The sequence below is a fragment of the Poecilia mexicana genome, unplaced genomic scaffold, assembly GCF_051168715.1.
Source record: "Poecilia mexicana isolate PSO_F unplaced genomic scaffold, ASM5116871v1 scaffold_18, whole genome shotgun sequence".
Classification (NCBI taxonomy): domain Eukaryota; kingdom Metazoa; phylum Chordata; class Actinopteri; order Cyprinodontiformes; family Poeciliidae; genus Poecilia; species Poecilia mexicana.
The window spans coordinates 11,960,957-11,982,375 of NW_028263387.1; the positions used below are offsets into that span (position 1 = coordinate 11,960,957).

Below are 21,419 nucleotides of genomic sequence, written 5' to 3' on the forward strand. Positions count from 1 at the left end.
GAATTAGACCTTTGGAAACTCTTGGAAAAACCGTAACCTGGCTACGGAGGGAGCAATCAGACGCTACATCTGCTACGTTTGTTTGGTAACGGTTGTGCAGATGCCTTTAGTAGAAAGCTGAGAGAGTTAAAAAAAATAAACATAATAAAAATATACTGATGGTAATAGATTTTTATTTTGTTGATCACTTATTACCATGACGAATGTTGGCAGCCCTACTTCAACATGTGCAAAAAGCAGACAACTGCTGGCATCGAACAATTTACTATGTCAAGATAATGGAACAAATCTTCTGTAGCATCTTGCATTTCATCCTTCATGATTGCCAGGGCAACCATGAAAATGATGGTACGACTGATGTACCATCATTGGTACATCAATCGTACCAATGATGGTACAATCATTGGTACGATTGGAACATCGTACTGATGGGAACATTGTTCTCAATGGTACGATGTTCCATTGAGAACATGGGTATGATAATGATGAGTGTCAACAAGAAGTCTGAATAAAGACTGCGTGTCTTTTTTTTTTTTTTTCAAACTAACAAACTTTGAGTCTACCCTCTAAAGAAATCCACATCATGATCCTTCCACCACCATATGTCAACGTGAGAATGATATGCATGGGGATTATGTGAAGATTTGCCAAGGGAGAGTGGCAGAGTCGGCGGGGACACAATCTGTGGCTAACCAGTCTCACACAGAATGAGTGTCACTAAACAGAGCCTCTATTTTCACTTTAATTCATGCAAATAGCAGACTGCCACTGACACAGGGGGAAGATTTAGTACGCTGTGCAATTTTAGGTCGCAGAAAAGGGAGGAGTAATTCATCCCTATTATTTCCTCGCCACATTTTAATAGCGTGGCTACTGTTGCGTGATCTAGACTTTTTTTTTCGTCCCTTTAGTTATGAAGAGTCTGTTTCAGTGGCTCAGAATTAGAAGGGCCATTGTGCTCAACTTTCCATCTTAGCACCAGATTTACAAGGCTTCTTCTCCTTTGACAAGTGCGGAGTCCATTGAAATGAGGACTATAGAGGGCAGACACTGGAATTATGAAAATATGAGTTGCCTCAAAACAAATTTTCTTCTAATCAATCCGTCCACAGCGGCTGCATCGACCTTCGTGTCGCTGAAAGAAGGCCTGTGAATGGCTGCTTTGAGAAAATCCCCTTTTGAAGTTTGAGGGGCCTTGGTAAAGCAATGTGTCCCTTGTGTCAGTGGTGTCAGTGATTAAGTTGTGACTGGGTGACTGACTGTCTGTGTGGGGGTGAGTAATGCCTACACAATGTATCTGCCCCCCTTCTACTGACTGGACTGAAGTGGTGCCAGGACTCGTCAGAGCTCAGACCTTTGAAGAGTTAGGAAACAATGGGAAACACTTCAGCGGAAATTAAAGTAATGAGGAAGGAACTAAGCAAATCACAAATGTCAGAAAGGGAAAAGGATGTTGCACTCTATGTGAATGTAATATTTTTTTGATCACCTGATCTTTTTTTTGTTTTTGTTCAAGATTGTTTGAGGCAAAACAGAGCGATAGGGTGAAATTTAAAGTTTCAAGAGTCCCTCCCTCCAGAAAGCAATGTTTTCTCAGTTGTGGAAGATCTAGACGCTCTGTGTGAAGCACAGCATAGAGCAAGGGACAGGCTACCCAATGTCCATGACAATTTATTTTAATATTTTATACAAATTACGTCCTATATAGCTAATAATAATGGTCTCTTAGCATGCTAACATTAGCGAACAAGGAGTTTGGAAAGAAACTGTTACAAGCTATTGATTGCATGAAAATAATCAAAACGAAAGTCTGCTGGCTCATTAAACAACCGCTGACTTTTTTCTACACACACACACACACACACACACACACGCACACGCACGCACACACACAAAAAGAAGTTTCAAAGAAGTGATTCCGGCGTCTAAAGTTTGGATTTCCTTGGCTCTGTCATTTGCATTACTATGCAAATCTAACTCAAGTTATCATCTTAAATATCAAACTATTGCCCCGTTTCAGGTCGCTGATATAGCACTGCGGCAGTTCAACTGAAGTTCGATTCTGAAGGTATGGCGTATTGCCCCTTGGGTGGGGTCAGTGTCCCTATTTACAAACTGAAAATAATCTTGGTATTTTAATTTGTATATTTTATTTTTTGCTAGTGGAAACGTTACTTGTTGGTCTTCCAATGTCTTACCTTAAATTAATAAGTTAGCCTATAGTGATGTAATCATTTTGAAAAGGCTGATATGTTCAGTGGTTTCCTTATGAGTTTGCAATCGATAACACAATAATGATCAACAAGAAGTCTGTCTGCTGAATAAAGAAGACATGCTAAAAAGACATTAGGAGGTGTTGCTGTAATGGATAATGAGCCATTTAAATTAAGCTGCCTAAATTATTCAGATTTGTAGACTATTGTAAATTATTTGAAGTGAATTTTCTACATTAAGGATGTTGCAGATTGTTTAATATTTGTCTGTTTTGATTAGCACTGTTGGTGTGTATTTTGTTTTGTTTAATTGTATGTGCACTTTGTAAAGTTTTGTGTTTTTTGTTATGTACCTCACGGGCTGCCGTAGCTAATGAGGGCAGGCCCTACAAAAGCTGGCAAATCATTGAAAGACTTGAACAAACTGGCAGAGATGCGCTTGGCACTATCAACACTTAGTGTTCCCCGGTGAAAGCAGCGAGGTACGTTTTATTTTCTTTGTGTATCGTAAGTTTATGTTTATATTCTATTACATCGGTTTAGTTGTCACGGTGATTACGGTGACTGAGGTAATCAAGATGATTGAGATGACTGATGGTCCACATCAAAGAAAAATAAGCAAACCTTGAAAATCACCCGTCGAGACCGCGCAAATTAATTCAAGTGCTGAGGAGCTGCTGCAGTTGCCTTAAAACAAGAGGAACCAAAGCGGTGCAATTATCACATGCCAATGGTTCTCCAGTTCTAAAACCATGGCAGCAGAAGGAACTGAGAGAATTTCAGAATCTCTCGTCTTCAGCTCACGAAACCAAAATGCATTCTGAATAAAGTCAGCTGACTTTAAAAGTTCAGGATGAATGTGTTTCAGTCGGTGAAGGAGCTGACTCAACGCTCAGCAAAAACACATCCCTACCACTCCATTGTCTACTTTACTTCTCCCTAAGTTTGCATTCATTATACATAAAATCAATCAATCAATCAATCTTTGGCAGAGCACAACTATTAACTTTTTAATTTCTCAGTAAATGTGAGATCACGGACTGCAAATGAGAGAGAAACTGGTATCCGTTTTGGTCTCAATCAAAACAGACGGTGTGAAACTGTTACTTTCCTTTCTTGCAACAATTTTTTGCATGAGCAGATTCTGCAGGGATAAACACAATCTGCTAACAGCCACAGAAAATGTTAGCGTATTAACCAAAGGAAAAAAAAAAACACATTTAGCCTGAAGCTACCAGTTTCTGTCCGCAATCACTCTGAGAGAACATGTCAAAATCAGTTTATCACTCAAGTGTTAAATTTCATTTATTAACCTTCATTTCCAATTTTTTTTTTTTTGTACACTATCCTCAGTCTGTTCTTTGCAGTGTGATTTTTGACACCTTTTTTTTTGTTTGTTTGTTTGGCAAGAGACACCTTCAAATTCAGAGTTTACTCAGAGATATGCTGATGCAAACCAACAAGCTGTAGCTTTCATGGTGTGAAAAATTGTAGCAATATAACTCGCGAATCTCAAATGTTCTCCCTGGACTTTATTTTGACTTTTTTTCTTTTTAAAGAACAGCGACAAGACAAGCTGTCACTTTCTCGATATCAAAAACACGGTCCCGTTTACCCTCGGTGCCAATCTCAATGATCTGTATTGAAATGTTCTGAACCAAGCCTATTGTGTTGCGATCGCTTCAGCGTTTCTCACAAAGCCCAGAGGGAGACGGCAGAACAAGGCATTCGGAGTCTCAAAATAGCAACTTGCCAGAGGGAGTTGGGAGTGAAAAAGGCTCGCCGAGCTACACCGCCACTGAGCTGGACTTTGCTCTGCGGTGCTGTTGAGTCACACCTTGTTGATGTTTCACTCTGGCGTTCAGAGGAGAAGATGCTGTAACGTGTTACCACTTGAGCGGCACAACAAAGAGTCACCTAAGAGTGGCCTGGCCTGCAGCTTGACTACTTTTCTTTCTTTTTTTTTTTGTGCAAATTCTTGACAGATGCGTGTCTATTTGCCTCCCTTAAGCCGTGCAGTCGGTGTACACGTGCACAATCAGCAAGTGACAATCCCACATCCTCGTCAACAAGGGGGGGAAAACCTACACGAGTGCAAACAGCGTGAAAAAAAAAAGTGCTTGCACCCACACAGGAAGGGACAAATGTGGAAAGGAAAATAAAGGCATAATAGAGATTAAGGATGAAGGCAAACTCTTCACGTAAGTCTACATTGTTGTTGTGTTCATTTCTCCTTATGCGTGTGAAAATATGTCGCATTTCCGGCATTTATGGCGAAGCTTCTACTGCAGCAGCATCGGCTCACGCAAAACATTTGGTACAGTTCTCAAACAGGAAATCATCAGTAGATTATTTACATTTACGCTTCTTATATAAATATGGGCATGTTCAGGTTCATCCATCTCTTTCTGGAGCCATGGTTTTTGCTCCAGCGTGCATTCATTTTGGAATTGAAGGTTACATCTCCAAACTGTTCCACAGTGAGGAGCATGAAACTGGCCTAAATTGTACACCGGCTGTAATGTAGACAGACAAACGCTGCTTTTTTTTTGATAACTGGAAAACACCCTGACGTATATCCTCCACTGGGTTCAAAACAAAGAGGCAAGATTCGTCACCTTAGAGAACTCAAAAGTCTAGTGGCGGCAAGCTGTACAACACACCAAGCTATACTTATCATTCCCGATCATATAAAACCCACCAGGAGTTAATTGTGGAATATTTAGCAGTGCTGAAATTTCACAACTCCCCTTACGGGAGTATTGGGAACCAATCACAGTGGCATCAATTAGCTCCTGAGTGACCCTTTATCTTACAAATGTTTGTCGGAACAGTCTGAATGCCAAGGTGCGGGAGTTCGTATCTGTAACCAGTGAGGTGTTTTGTTTTTTTTTTTCATTTTCAAATGTGTCGCAAGTTGCGTCAACTGAATAAGTTCTCGGATACAAGGACGAAATACTGAAAACCCATCAAGCAACTGAATGACTCCTGAACACACTGTCAAAAACTGTATTGCAATAAAAGAGAAAATGTTCTTCAGTTTCCAAAAAAAAACCCTTTTTAAAACACCAAATTTCACAGGCTCACAGAAAAGACTAAAAATATATAAAAACTATTTTCTCGTGATACAAATTCAGTGAGATTAGCATAAGGTTAACCGATTCATTTTGGAAATATCAGCTTTTGTGAAACTAAAGCTCGCCCTTCTCCATCTCCCTTTCTCCTCTAAAAGAAAAAAAAAAAATGGCCGCCTAATTTAGAAATACTCTAGCATTTGGTATTTCAAAGCTGCACCTGTAATAGAACTGTCAGTTTTACTAGTGCCATCTGAAACTTCTCCAGTGAGCAGAGAGAAATGCTTTACTATAAAATTGCTAACCTTGTGGTGAGTACATCACTGCTGAATGTCCAATTTCAGCGTTTTTGAAGGCCACAAAAGAGAACTAGCAATCAAACAGTGTCAGAGTGTGGCTACAGTAGAGGCAAGACCATCTGCATTTCTAAAGCTGCTTCAAACCGACAAGATGCACATTCCTGCTAACATTCTTTCTTTTTATTTACTTTTTCTTTTTTTTCTTTTTTTTTTTTTTTTACAATTGTTTAGCAAGGGTAACCGTATAAAGAATACAAAGCACTTTTCTCTCAGGAAAATGCACAGCGACTTTTAAAAACTCAAACAGGAATAACACAAACCAGCTGTTGTCATTGTTTTTTTTTAGTGAAATACTGATATGTTTCTCATGGAAGCCTAAAAAAAAATAAAAATAATATATCAGTGATATGTGCATCAGGATTTCTTTTTTGTCCCCATTACCTGGTTTAATCGTTTGAGAATTGGGATCTGCAGATACCGAGTCCATTGTTCGATAATTCATTAAATGCAATAAACTGTAAATTCTTTGAAAATTAGCCCTAACCCTAAATCTAATGAGCTGCTTAGCTTTTTTCTTTTTTTCCTCGCTTTAAATCTAGGGTTTCAGCTGCTAGACAGCTGTTGGCCAAAACAGCATGGTGGCGTTATGAATTTTCCAGGCACATATCGCCGTTTAACAGCACAATCAAGTAACTGCTGCCTTTAGTTGTTGTAAAAAAGCTGCATTTACCAACGACAACGTAAAAAAAAAAAAAAAAAATCCGCCTTCACAATTTGACCCCTTGAAATGTGGACCGTGTCACTTCAGGAAGATGCGATTTTCCAACAGATAACCACAGCTCGCCGTCACACGTTGCAAGTCTTACTTGGCCGCTTCTCAGTCCAAAGATCGCTCTGGTTCAACATCTCATCAGATGATAATTAGCGTAGCATTTTGCCTTTGAATGAGCTACTCTTCAGCTCAATTTAAGGTGCTCCAAATTGAAATTTGCGTATAAAGACAAACCATAGGAACACATTTGCTGCATGCAAGTGGCAAAGCAACGTGGTTTTGCATTCATATGGCTCCAAAACTGTGTCAAATCAACGGGTTAAATTTGTAATGACAATAAGGAGTATGTTTTTTTTTTGTTTGTTTGTTTTATTTTTGTGGTTCGGCAATGCAGCCAATCATTTGAATCCCAACCGTCCTCACATCGCTGGACAACAAAGGTGTAATTTCATGTTGACAGCCAACATAATTGCAAATCTATTGCGCGCAGTGTCACAGCAGTACAATAAGCATTAACCAGTGTAAAATGTAAATAAGGACAGGCAGACATCCCCCTGCTTGTGTTGTGTTTATGAAATGGGAAAGCATTAATTCAGCAGACCGTGCAATCATCTCAGTTTTTCATTTTCTCTTCCCACATTTCATTAATGCTCCCAGACTGTCCACAGGGGGAACAAGCAAAATAAGCAAAAAAAAAAAAAGAGAGAGAAAAAAAGACGCAAACCTTTTAAGATGAGCTTGGAGTCATACTGGATGTCAGCCATGACCTGGGATTTGCATTAGATGTTAAACATTTATTCAAAAAAAAATAAATACATGTTTTAGGGAGTAAAGAAAAACAACAAAACAGAATATAAAATAGAACAAGTATACTCTGATCATAACTCATTTTAATCAGTGTACCTCCACAAGGCGTAGGAGTATGACTGTTTTTTTTTTTTTGACAATTATTTTGGACCTCTCGTTTCAAAACACCTCATTGTCATTGATGAGGTCTGTGTAAAACAGCAGCGAGTGCTTTCCCTCCCATCATTTCCGACCACTCACCCACTTGAGAGCAAGTTACCCACGACTACGATAATGACTTTCAGCAAGGATTTCAAGCCTTGATCTTCATGGTCCTGACTGTAAATGCTGCCTCAGAATTACCTACATGCTCATTTCCACTTTGTTTCAGCATATTCCAACAGCCTCGGGGTACGCAGTTATTATTTCTTGTGTGTAGCTGTTTGATGCAGTTTGGCTTCCACTGGTTTCATAAATGAGATTTCCAAGAGTAGCTGGGTAGCAATTTGGTAAGGTTGCATTTCTTATTTATTTATTTTTTTGTCACCAAACCACTTACTATCTCCTAAGTCTCACGGTTCATTTCAACTGAACCTTTCAGGTCCTCGTGCTATGCTGAATAATGGAGTTGAGCTCACAGAAACGGAGATGTCATTTCAAAGAATTCAATTTCAAAACTGTAAAGAACAGAATGTTTTTAACGTGTAGATAATCTTACTCGTCAAGGGTCATATGCACTTCATCAAAATTACCATAAATGCATCTTTCTCTGTGAAACGTTTTGCAGACAATGACCGCCAAAAGGCTGATGTCCGTGAACATGAGTGGCGAATGCAGCATTCATCTTTCGCGCTTGCTTGTGAATCTTTATGGAGTTATGTCTGTCTTTAGTGAGTGAAGGCAGCTTGGCTGAATTGACTGATTCTGCTGAGATACTGCAGTCTCCCACTAATCTACCATCACATCTTTCCTCTATGGGATTGCCCTGCGACCATACTTACATCTTTCATTTTACCAAAGAACATTTTATATCTGTTGATCTGCTGACCAAATCACTGACTTAAAACTAACCCGCGGGGACACCAAAGTTACATCAACGGCACACGTAAACCACTGGCAAAGACAAAATTGAACTTTTTGTATACGTATGTATGTCCTTTTGTTGTTGTTTTTCTTGTTTTACAAAAATTAAATTTTCATCGTTGAGAAAGGGTAACAGGTGCAAGTCTCAGCCAGTGCAAGCAGATGGATTCCACCCAGACTACTCCCAAAACCATGCTTGGTTTTTTTTTTAATCTATATTTGGTCAATAGAGGGCGCCCGTCAGCAAGGATAAAGACACTGTTGGAATTCTGCCGTCAGTTGAAAGGTGCAGCTGCTGAGACAGACTCCCTGCTCTCTCTCCCCTTTCCTCCTTCTCTCTCTACCTTACTACTCCTCATCCCTTCACTCACTCATTACGCTCGCTCTGTGCGCAATTTCACACACACACACACACACACAAACACACGGCACTTGCACGGCGCTTCTTGCAGGAGAAGCACCGTTTTTGCCCGACTGAAAAGTTGAGGATGTCCTCAACGCACAGTAAGACGCAGAGACATCTCGGTTTTTATTTATTTATTTCGCAATCGCTCCACTTGCAGCTGCACAGGAAAATCTGCACGGTTGCTGTTAAAAGTGATGACTCCACCTGAGTAGTTTTATCTTAAAAGAACAGGGGGGTTGAGAGGGGGCGGGGGGGAGTTTGTATGGTGGGCAAAATTGTAACCTGAATTGCACAGGGACACGCGTATCTGCATCGCAGGGAAAAGTGGGTTTGCGCCGCAGACACGGAGGAAGACTTTAACGTCATTTTCCACTGTATGTAAATGAATTGATATGATGTGCGGCCACGGTGTCAGATTCCTGATTGCTGAGTGGACTGAGCATCACGCATGCAAGAGGGGGAAGAGACACGCAGTCGCCGGCGACCACACGCATTTCTGGGCTTATATTCCTAGTAGCCACCGGGGGAAGCGCAGCGCTGTCTGTCCTGCTGCTGCTGCTGCTGCTGCTGAGAGTGGCTTTGCTGTTGCCAATTTTTTTTATTTATTTCTTTAATATACATCTTTGGAATGTGCAAAAGTCGTCTTTACACATTGCAGTGCTTTCTATATGGAACATTAACAATCATGTACAAGTGCGTTATTAGTGTAATGTGATTAAAAATGTTACGTTTAAGTCACGTTGCGTCATATCGCTCAATGGAAAACGAAGTAAGCACATCTCCAGTGTGTGTGTGTGTGTGTGTGTGTGTGGGGAGGGGTGGGGGTGGAAGAGAAAAACCGAATATAATTAATACACATTTTCTTTTTGGGTCAAACATAATCTGACCCCGACGTTTAAGACCAACTTCGACCCTGTTTACGTGCGTTGCCAGCAAAGAAAGAGAGAGAGGTAAGGAGGGAGAGGCAGAAGAGGGGGAAAGAGAAAGAGAGGGAGGGAGAGAGAGAGAGAGAGAGGGACTGCAATATCATTTGTGAATCCCTCTCACAGTGCTGCAGATAGGGGCTGCCAACACATGCGGCGCGTCTGCAGGTGAGGGAGAGAGAAAGGGTGAGTGGGAGAGTCCACGCTGAACACGCAGAACGTCTGAGAGGAGTTCAACCTAAACGCTGCGTCGGATATACACTTTTTCACTTTGCCTGCTTTATTTTTTTTATTTTCTTTTGAACTCAGCCCTGATTTTTCTTTCTTTCTTTTTCTTAAATATCTATTTTTTTTATTTTTGCGGACTGGAGTTGGTTCGTTAAAGAAGACGAGAAGGAGGAGGAAAAGGAGGAGTGAGAGAGTGATAGTATTCTGCTTGTTGCGAGTGACTTGGAGGGGAGGAAGGAAGGAAGGAAGGAGGCAGAATAAAGAAGCCAGACAGGTAATCTGCTGCCTATTACCTTCAAGACATAAAGGAGAGGTGACGAGCTCCGCGCTCAACCCTGCACAGTGGGATGAGTTTGCAACCTGCGCGGGCATCTCCTTTTTACGCGCCTCTGATATATTTGGACATAACATCAGGACAGACGGAGGAAGAGTTCAGCTCGCCCAGCCCTCCTCGTCATCAAAAAAGAAAAGAGAGAGAAGATTCTACAAACTGTGAGTAAAAAAAAAAAGAAGAAAAAAAAAAAGCGTGAGCGGACCGGACTGCATTCACTTTCCGCTGATGCTCGGGACTATTGCACTTCGGCACAGTCCGGAGCGCACGGAGTCTCCCCCCGCAAAGACAGTCTCTGTATTTTTATTTTTATTTTTATTTTTCTCCCCCAGAATAAATAAATTAAGGTAGAAGGAAAGATCCCCCCACCTCCCACCACCTTCCCTCCCTGCGTGCACTTGCTGCTTTCCACTGCAGCAGAAACGAGAGGATGAAGTCTCACGCATCCTAAAGAAAAAAGACTGCGCTCCTAATGAGAACGAGATTGCCTTTTTATGCGCAGACTGTCAATTAACATCAATTTTGGGACTTTTTTTTTTTTTTTTCTCTCTTTTAAAACATTTTTTCGAGGACATCTTTGCAGGACTGAACAATGGGGACTACTGCAGCAGTGGACTGTTTGTACTATTGCATGCTCATATTGCAGCTCGTGCATCAGCCCGCTGCGAGTAAGCAAGTGCTCCGGTACCGCTTGGCGGAGGAGGGACCTGCCGATGTCAGAGTTGGCAATGTAGCAGGCGACCTGGGCATTGTGGCCGGGTCCGGCGAGGTGACGTTCACCCTGGAGTCCGGCTCGGAATTTTTCAAAATAGACAACATAACAGGTGAGCTCACCACCAACGAGAGGCGGATAGACCGTGAGAAATTACAGCAGTGCCAAATGATATTTGACGAGAACGAGTGTTTCATAGATTTCGAGGTGTCCGTGATTGGACCGGCTCAGAGCTGGGTCGACCTCTTTGAGGGGAAAGTCATCATATTAGATATAAATGATAACACTCCGTCTTTCCCCTCGCCTGTCCTGACACTGTCTGTGGAGGAAAACAGACCCATTGGAACCCTTTATCTGCTGCCCACAGCCACAGACAGAGATTTTGGCAGGAACGGAATAGAGCGATATGAGCTAATTCAGGACAATGGGGAAAACTCAAGGCGTTTGGGATCTTCTGGGGATTCCTACTCTGGAAAAAGAAGATTTGAGGAGGGCGCGAGCAGGAGCAGTGTGTTTGAACTGCAAGTTGCTGACACTATTGATGGAGAGAAGCAACCCCAACTCATCATTAAAGGGGCCCTTGACAGAGAACAGAGAGACTCTTATGAGCTCTCCTTGCGGGTTAGGGATGGAGGAGATCCCCCACGTTCCTCCCAGGCCATCCTGAGAGTAATGATCACTGATGTTAATGACAACAACCCGCGTTTCGAGAAGAACGTGTATGAAGCTGACCTGCCGGAAAACAGCTCCCCTGGTGCGCCGATACTCCAGCTTAAAGCAGCTGATGCAGACGTTGGGGTTAATGGTCAAATTGAATATGTGTTTGGGGCGGCCACAGAGTCTGTGAGAAGGCTGCTGAGGTTGGATGAGAGCACTGGCTGGCTAAGTGTGTTGCACCGCATTGACCGTGAAGAAGTTAGCCAACTGAGGTTCACAGTAATGGCTCGTGACCGAGGCCAGCCGCCCAAAATGGATAAGGCAACAGTGGTGCTGAATATCAAGGACGAGAACGACAACGTCCCAGCAATTGAAATCCGAAAAATTGGGCGCATTTTCCTAAAAGACGGAGTGGCAAACGTAGCTGAGGACGTGATGGTGGATGCACCCATTGCTTTGGTTCAGGTGTCAGACAGAGACCAAGGAGAGAATGGCATAGTAACCTGCACGGTCGTAGGAGATGTACCCTTTCAACTCAAGCCAGCCAGTGAGATGGAAGGTGAACAGAATAAAAAAAAGTATTTTCTCCACACATCTGCACCACTGGACTATGAGGCCACACAGGAATACAATGTGGTAATAGTGGCTGTGGACTCTGGAAGCCCTAGTCTGGCAAGTAATAACTCTCTTATCGTCAAAGTGGGTGACACTAACGACAATCCTCCTATCTTCAGCCAGAATGTAGTTGAGGTATCCTTCCCTGAAAGCAATGCCCCTGGCGAGAGGGTGACAACAGTAAAAGCTGTTGATGCTGACAGTGGGAAAAATGCTGAAATAGCATATTCCCTCGATTCATCTGTAAATGGGATTTTCTCTATTGATGCAGACAGTGGAGACATCCGAGTAAACACCATCTTGGATAGAGAGCAAACAGAGCGCTATGAATTTAAAGTGATAGCTAAAGATAAGGGCATAAACACGCTTCAGGGTTCTGCTACTGTGGTTGTTCTTGTGGGGGATAAAAATGACAACGATCCAAAGTTCATGCAGGATGTGTTCACCTTCTATGTCAAAGAGAATCTTGACCCCAACAGCCCTGTTGGTATGGTCACAGTAATCGATGCTGATAAAGGCCAAAATGCAGAGATGGGTCTTTTCATTGAGGAGGAGGAGGAGATCTTTTCTATTGAGAATGAAACTGGGACTATTTTTTCCACCCTCTCCTTTGACCGGGAGCAAAAAACTACATACACATTCCGTGTCAAAGCTGTGGATGGTGGTGATCCACCCAGATCCGCCACAGCCACAGTCTCACTCTTCGTCATGGATGAAAACGACAATGCACCAACAGTCACCTTCCCAATAAACAGCTCCTACACCCTCCTCCCCCCCTCCAGTAACATCAGGACAGTTGTCAGAACTGTCATGGCCACTGATACGGACACTGGCATCAACGCAGACCTGAACTACAGCATCATTGGGGGAAACCCCTTCAAGCTGTTTGAGATTGATGGGGGCACAGGGGTGATCTCATTGATGGCAAAGCTGGAACCAAAACACTATGGTCTCCACAGACTTGTGGTCCAAGTAAATGACAGTGGTCAGCCTTCACAGAGCACCACCACCCTGGTTCACGTGTATGTTAATGAGACACTTTCCAATTCCACAATTGTGGAGGCACAGGTGGCTAAGAGCCTGAGTACCTCCCTGAACACCAATATCGCTGGTGACCCCAACTATGATCTCAGCAAACAACGATTAAGCATTGTAATTGGAGTAGTTTCGGGCATCATGACCGTCATTCTCATCATTCTTGTTGTTGTCATGGCCCGTTATTGCCACCCAAAGAACAAGAATGGCTATGAAGCAGGAAAGAAAGATCATGAGGACTTTTTTACACCTCAGCAGCACGACAAATCCAAGAAGCCCAAGAAAGACAAGAAGAAACAAAAGTCCAAACAGCCTCTCTATAGTAGTATCGTCACAGTAGAGGCCTCCAAACCTAATGGACAGCGCTACGATGGCGTCAATGAGAAGCTGTCAGACAGCCCTGGTATGGGACGCTACCGTTCAGTCAACGGTGGGCCGGGAAGTCCAGACCTGGCTCGGCACTACAAGTCCAGTTCGCCGCTCCCAACTGTTCAGCTTCACCCTCAGTCACCGACAGCCGGAAAAAAGCACCAGGCAGTTCAGGACCTGCCCCCTGCCAACACCTTCGTTGGCACCGGAGATAACATTTCCCTTGGATCTGACCACTGCTCTGACTACAGCACTCAAACCATCAACAAGTACAACAAACAGGTAAGAAGATGCATCTCAATGTTTCTTTGTTTCCCTCCACCACTCCTAAATGTCTTCTGCTTCTTCCTCTTAGTGTTCTCTCTGCCATAATGCTTCCTGACAGTGCTAGTCTCAGTAGTCTTGTTGCCTTTATGTAGCTAATGTGTGTCAAGTTAGTGGTATTGATCTGTTTTGGTTTGGAGTGCCATTCACATGTAATATTGAAAGGGAAGAGATCTAAGGAGGATTAGATAAGATCGAGTTGGGGATACTGTTTCACTTTGGCCCAACATGTCCAACTTTTTTTGCTTTCATCACAGCATGTGTCCAAGCCGCCTTTCCTGACAGGGGCGTCACTACAATTCACCTTGAGAAATATGTGTCTGAGTGTTGTGGACAGCTCACATAAGGACTTGGTTTGCAGTTATTCTATCCCAAAGAGAAGTGTGGCAGGGGGACAGCAACACCCCCACCCTTCCGTAACCATGTCGAGCCCTGACCTGCCCTCGGTGTGTGACGAGGTTTCTTTTTCCTCCTTGTGAATGCAGGAGAAAATAGAAAGTTGGTAGCTATAGTCTGCATGCATCTGTAAAGCACTTTTGCATTGGGTTGAGTCAGGTTTACTCTGTGTAGGAAAAGCTAGCCAGGAGATCACATTAAAATTCCTCTTTGCTGTGAGGTCTGCATCAATTCACTGACCAAGCAGAGGGAACAGATTTTATATCACCGTTGTGCACCTCAGTGTCCCGCAGTCCTTTATCTTCTTTTTGCGTGTGTACCTCCTGTTTCTTTTCCTGTCTTAGGTTTATCTTACCACCTTTCTTCAGGGTATCATTTTCCTCCTTACTTCCCCACTCTTTAAAATTTTCTAGCCGGTTTTGAACACAGTCTTGCCACATTCCTTGGGCAATTTTTCACCGTTAGGTGCAAAAACGGAGGAGAAATTAAGTTAAAACCAGATGAAACAAGTTGATTTTCATTTCTTGGGAAAAAGAACAATATCCTTGTACATTATGCTCTAATGAATTATTGATTTTTTTTTTTCGTTTTCTTGGTTTCAGTGCTAGTCTTAGAATTCAGGAGTGTTACGTGCCCCTTTTGTCATTCTCTCTTTTCCTTTTTCCTCTTCTCTGCTTTGTTCAATTTTTTATATTTAATGTAGACTTTCCTCCTCTAACTCTATTCTAGATGTGCATAGAGCATATTTGTGTCCCTGCCTATTTTTTCTTCACTTTTGTGTTGTTTTCTCCACATCACACCCCTTTCAATGGTACTCTCTTGCCTTGCTTTTTTTATCTGGCTGTAGTTTCTTTTTTAATCTTCACTATCATCTCTCTATAACTCTTCTCTCCTCCCTTCTTCCTTACACTATTCCTCCTCTTGAATCATTTCAGTCCCTTTTTATGGCTCTCCCCTCTCTCTCTCTTCTGTCTGCTACAGCCTCTAATATGGTGTATTCACTGAACTGCTTCCCAGAGTGTGAGGAGTGCTGTTGCTTTCGGATGTCTCCTGCATAATTAAAAGGGCACTCTATTTGCTGCTTCGGCAGCAGCATGTATTGTGTGTCACTATGCCCGTGCATATATTTATATATTTATTCTCGACATTAAAGCTGCGGGGAGCCTTTATGGACTCTGGATTTGTTGGAATACAGCGTCTGAAGTCAGCTTGCAACACCCAGATACATAAAGCTCGTCGTGATCTTCAAGGAAACATCATCCGTCTCCACAATGTGAAACTGTTGGTCTGACATTTAATGTGCGATAGGAAGCAATATATTTCAATTGAATACTGACTCTTGGTATGTTCTTCTGCGGTGAACGGGGGGCCACGGTTTAGGGGCGGCAAATGGGAGCTAATTGAAGAGAAGGTGTTTGTTCATGTGCTCCAATTACAGCTTTTAACAGCCACCTCTTTTATTAGATCAAGACACGAAGTGGTCATCCTGCTCCAAAATATGTTCTGTTGTCCTGCAAGAGTCACTTATACTAAAGACATAATAAAGCGTGCAAGGTCAGGTGTGTCTTAATGTAACCCCTTGATTATAACAGCTCTGAAATCATCTGTAACACTTTGTTAAATAGATCTTAACTCACCTCACAGTAAAGTGTACTTCTTTTTGAGTCTGAGCTGCTTATAGGCTTAAAGTAGCACCAGGGGATATTAAATCTTTAGTTATGTTCTCTGGGATAGATTAACAGACATGCCATGTGTCTTAAAAATAGCAACAATCAGAAGTCCTTAGCCAGCTGGCTATCAGTGAGAAGCAACAAGTGGGGTAGGGTCAGTGATAAAAACAGAGAGGTGCCGATTACACCGGATTTTGAATTCTAAGGACCTTAAAGTTTAAACTGCGCAAAACGTATGCTAGAAAGCTTTTCTCTTTTGGAATTAGCCTGAGCCTCATTGTGATTTGATATAAAAAATAAAAAAAAATCTTTCATGTTTAAACGTTTGAACGTGATCCATGTTTGAAGCATTTAGCTACATTGAAGAAGCGGTGATGGAGAATATTCTTCAACGTGTGCGTAGGAAGAGACAGGCGCAAGAAAGACAGCCCTGTTAGCGGTGGAGAGAATGGCCCCCACTGTTTCACCAGGGACTCAACGTTTGGGTGGAAAAGATAGAAAGGACATGGGAGGGAAGGAAGACGGAAAATAGGCCTGAAACACTAACTGTAATCTCGGAGGTATCGGGTTCCGATTTTTTTTTTTTTTCTTTCCCTCCCTCGCCCACCTAATCTCACAATAACTACAGAGGCAACCTGCACGGGCAGGTAACCAAGCAACTGAGGAAGTTTATCAGTGAACCGAACCTTTTCTTTTAAGCCCATCAGACATTTAAACAGTCATTAAGCCAAGCTAAATGTGAGGAGGACACTGGAGCGTCACCCAGCTGCTGGTGAGGGTTCCACTAGGCCCGATGTCATTTTTAACCTTTCTTTCACTGATTGCACACTAATCAGTACAGTTCCTACTATTATTCATATTCTTTTTTTTTTTTTTTTTTTTTTGAGGCTTGCCTACCCAACTTCTCTCTCCAATCCATATCCTTACATGCCTGCGTTTCAACTTGCTGCTTGATGAGTGGTGTTTTCTCTTAACAGAGCACTTAACTTTATTACTTTTGGCAGTGGTTTCTGTTCTGACTATAGTGCCAGGAAATAATGCAGTCCAACCGTAATGCATAGAGAAATGAAATCACTTAGCCATTGAATTAGCAAAGCCCATCAGTTTTGTGTTTTATCATTGCACCTCAAAGCACCATTTGTGCCCAGGTGGATCACTTTTAATCAGCAGTGAGCCACAGGAGCTTGTACTCTGTGCTTCCTGCAGTGTCGCCCCCTTAGGTGCGGACGGAGGCCCCGTCCACAGACTTAAACCTGCTTTCCTGGTTGAGGCAGAAAACAACCAGATTTTGCTCACACTTCACCGCAACACCCGCCCCCGCCTTTACGTCCTCTTGCCAGCTGTTACTCCGTCGCCACTTTCTCCGGCTAAAAATCAACTCATTTGCAAAAAAAGGGCGTACCTTCACCCATCCCCCCCCCCTCACTCTCCCCCCGCTCATCCTGACCACACTTGTACAGGACAAATAAGATCACCATGCAAATGGAGGTCATTGAGGTGGCGTTTGTAGCCAAAACATAGGATGTGATCGCCCTGGAGGTTGCGGGCGGAGCAGGAAACCAATATGGAAATGTTGCGCTTTGCCTACGACCTCATTTGTTTCAACCTGAGAAATGTAGCTGCCTAAACACCTTAGAAAAAAAAAATAGCCACTAATAGAATTAGATAAGCACTGGCCATTGAGCTAAACCACAAAATAAAAACCTCTAGTAAAAATACCATTCTAATTTGGAAGAAATTAGCAAAAGCAATGTGTATTACCACCTTTTTGTGTTCCCTCTCTGATAGCAAACAATAGTTGCCAGATGGAAGAAGTTTGGTCAATCGTCATGATGATGTAAAAAGGAAGAGAAGACTAGAAAATCTGGGTTAATATTTAATATTATTGACTTATGTTTTCCTAAAGTTATGCAACCCTAAACAGAAGTGTAAAAACTGATATAAGTTGAGCAGTAGTGTACCAACTGCTTGGCAGGAAATAAAAGTGATAGTAGTATCTATTAAGTCTATATTTATAAAGTAAAGCATTTCTAGTTGATATTAGCAGGGTAATTAGTCAGGCTGCCTGCTCAGGTTGCTAACCTGCAGTCAGCTGCTTTGCACAACGTTTTGTGTGACTATAAATCTCTCCAATCACCTGAATGAGTTTTTTTTTTAATTTTTTTATTCTATTTTAAGTGAAAGTAAAAATGAGTGACACGTAATCTTTGTCCATGCGACTGGTGAAAGCTCCTGTTCTTTTAAATCTTCAGTGTACCTCGATACTAGTTAACTCGCTAGCAAGCGTGACCTTACAGCTTAATGAAGACATTACCTCTGGTTTCCAAAGCTTTTCAGGATTTGGTCACCGAAACAGTTACCCCCCTTTAATAACACAATGATCATAACAAGAAACACTCTTTTCTTTTTCCGTCAGCATTATTGAAATTCAGGACAGTGCTCTAAATGTGAAAAAAAAAAGAGGCCACTCTGGAAATCTTGCGTTTAGTAAAATAGAGAGAGAGAGAAAAAAAGAAGCAGTTTGCGGTAAGCTGGTTTGTTTATTGCCACATTATTATTAGCGCTTGTCCTTGCTGCTGCTGACTGTGGCTAACGTTATCAAAATTGTTTTGGATCTATTAGGTCCCTAATTCAATCTGTGGCCGCTCGGGCTTTTTTGTTGTTTATGTTCCGAATGGGGAAAATGGAAGCAGTAAGAGAGCACAGTAATACTCATGAAATTGCAGCGGGCAGCGTTTTCCTCGTATAATTTTGTTTGGTGATTTGAATGCATTTGCTCCGAGGCAATTACTAATCTGCGGATTAGACATACCTGATACGCAGGCAGAAATGGTGGAGACTGAGAAGTGGGGAGAAAAACGCTGGAAGATTGCTATAGCGGGTTGCTATAGTGTCTAGAATATTACTCTGCATAATATTTTAATACAGAGCTGTATTTGTTTCACCTATAAGGGAAAGCGTGTAAATTGTTGCTTCGTTCTGCTCCTCCCCCGCCCCCCTCTTCCTTAACTCTCTCCTCACCGCATGCGCAGGCCAGTGAGACAGGCTGTCTTCACATGCAAATAAATACTCATGATTGAAGAACCTGAAGAAGCCTCGGCACTTGTCACGAAAAGGTGGCGAATGGCAGAGTGGGGGGGGGGGGGGGGGAAACAAGAAGGAGCGAGGAAAGGGGGCACAATAAAAGCATAAAAGACAAGAAATTTACGCCGCGTGCCACCTTAAATCGCTCTCCATGCTGCTGATTGTAAGTGGCAGTGTCGAGGATGCCACCTTCTTCTCGCCGCTTCTTTCAATTTGATGTCATCCAAAGTGGAATTTCATTTCATACTCGGCAGAGATCACATTAGATGGGGCTCGCCAAGGATAAAGCCGAGTCATATTTGCAGATTTGCCTTTCCTGAGGCCCCATCAATCACCGGTATTGCGGGACTTGTTTGTCGCGGCGGTTGTTCCGAGGAGTTTGTACAGCAAATTGACTTTTACAAGGCTCCCAAGGTTTATGATGCGCCATGCTAGCCTTGTTGTTTCCTCCCGTCGCTGTCCTCTCGTATCGACTCCGGGAGCCAGAATCAACTAAATGAGAACATCACTTAGCTCGGTTGCTGCGCGACCCCGGGGACTAGTTCTGCGTCGAGGAGCGGGATCACAACACGGATCAAACGTAAGGCTTGTTGTTTTTGGGGGACTAATGGGCAAAATAATGGCGCTGCGTTTGCTGTGACACTGCGGCTCATCAAAACTGCACGAGTCTCCGGGAAAATTGGGGCCAAATATCGTTTGATTCACTCGTTCACTTTCATTGTTTGGTCAGTAGAGTTCATATGTCGCTTTTACGTTCTATCAAGAAGAAAAGGTTGTTTTGTTTTGGCAATGGATCTCCTTTAAGCCTTGTTTTCAGAAAATGTGTTAATGCGCAAACGGCACCTTTTACATGTGCTGACACCTTATCTGGTAAAAGTAAATGAAAATCTTATTGTGGTGGAATGATATCAAAATGGAATGAAAGATTCGCTGCAGTTTTCTTGCTAATTGGCTGCATCCACTTTCCAATTAGCGAAGATGAACACATCTGTCTGACATGAATGCCAAGTTTTCTTTCCTTTACCATTTCTGAAGAATAGCCCGGTAATTTGTGTTGTATTTATGTGAAAGTAAACATTTCTTCCGTATTTGTGGCACCCAATCTGCCAATGATGGGTACAATTTCTTATTGCAGCAGTATATTCACTAGAGAAAAAACAGGGAACATTTTTAACCTTAATGTGCGTTTAAAGGCATTCTCATATGAACAAGAAATTAACAAAGAAAGGTTCATTTTTATCAGTCTACAAAAAACTAGCGACTTAAAAGTAGCTACTTGTCTAAACTTACCCAGTTATACAGTCAAGACAATAATGAAAACATTCGAAACAGCCGAAGTTGCGACAAACAGGTCTAATGCATATCTAAATACACTTAGACACCTGGAGGAAATGTTTCTAATGCATCAGTGTGATATTATGCTGCTGCAGTACAAGATGAATTACTATTTTAAGGCTTTCTACGGCTTTACCAGAGCTGATGATAAATGTAGAGGGGAGCGCTGTATGTCTGGGCCCAGATTCGGCGTGAGTGACAGTCGTCCTCGCTCGCTCGCAAGTGATAGAGCCCATAGTGATAAATAGGATATATCACTTTCTGTCAGCACGGCTTACGCAGGTGTCACGGTGTCAAGGGCCCTGTCAGCAGGGCCTGTGGCCCCCTGCTAAGCAGCGGCGATTTAAACCGTGCCCTCCCCTTTCACCATCACCTATATTGCCACATTGGCCTTCGTGAATGAGGAGAACAGAAACCCATTGAAAGCCAGATGCACGGATCCATAATTTCTTCCTAAGCACTAACTCTAAAATCTCACATCTCTTTTTTTTTTTTTTTTTAGTGTCCTGGAAAAAAAAACAAAAAAAAAAACTATCTTCTCTGGGGGAGGAGGGATGAGCATTTCTCCAACTTGGGAAAACAGTCTGTGTCTTATCAGTACAAATTGTAATATGACAAGATTCAGAAAGTTGGAGAAATGGCAAAAGATTTGAGCCAGAAAACACGCAAACAATTGTATTGGTTAGGCGAGACAGCGTTGACTGTAACTGTAAAAGGCTTAAACATGAGAAAGGTTTTGGCTTTGGCTCTCATACATGTAACTGTGTCACAGGTTGGCTGTATTCGTATGGAACTTGTATGTTCTAAGTTCAATGCCTGAGTGAGCATATTCATGTGTAACACATTAAAGACGTCACTGAGCAGTAGCTTTTATTTGTAAGTAATGAAACTTGTATTAGACCGAGGTTTTAAGAGGCTCCGGTTTTTAGATCCACAAATACGTCATGTCTTAATATTCCTATGATTTAAGGTTCTTCTTTCCGTTTTAAATATGATCATGCTATGCATATATATATATATATATATATATATATATATATATATATATATATATATATATATATATATATATATATTTAAAAAAGTTGTACTAATACTCTGAGATGG

General features: G+C 42.2%; 1 protein-coding gene across 1 annotated transcript in view; it reads left to right on the forward strand.

The window, feature by feature from the left end:
- The first annotated feature begins 8,895 nt into the window (after positions 1-8,895).
- The window catches only part of pcdh7b (protocadherin 7b), a 65,119-nt gene continuing 52,595 nt past the window's right edge, over positions 8,896-21,419 (forward strand). Inside the window, exon 1 of the mRNA XM_088015398.1 lies at positions 8,896-13,785. Coding sequence (XP_087871524.1) covers positions 10,708-13,785 — 3,078 coding nt within the window. The 5' untranslated portion in view covers positions 8,896-10,707. The remainder of the gene's footprint in view (positions 13,786-21,419) is intronic.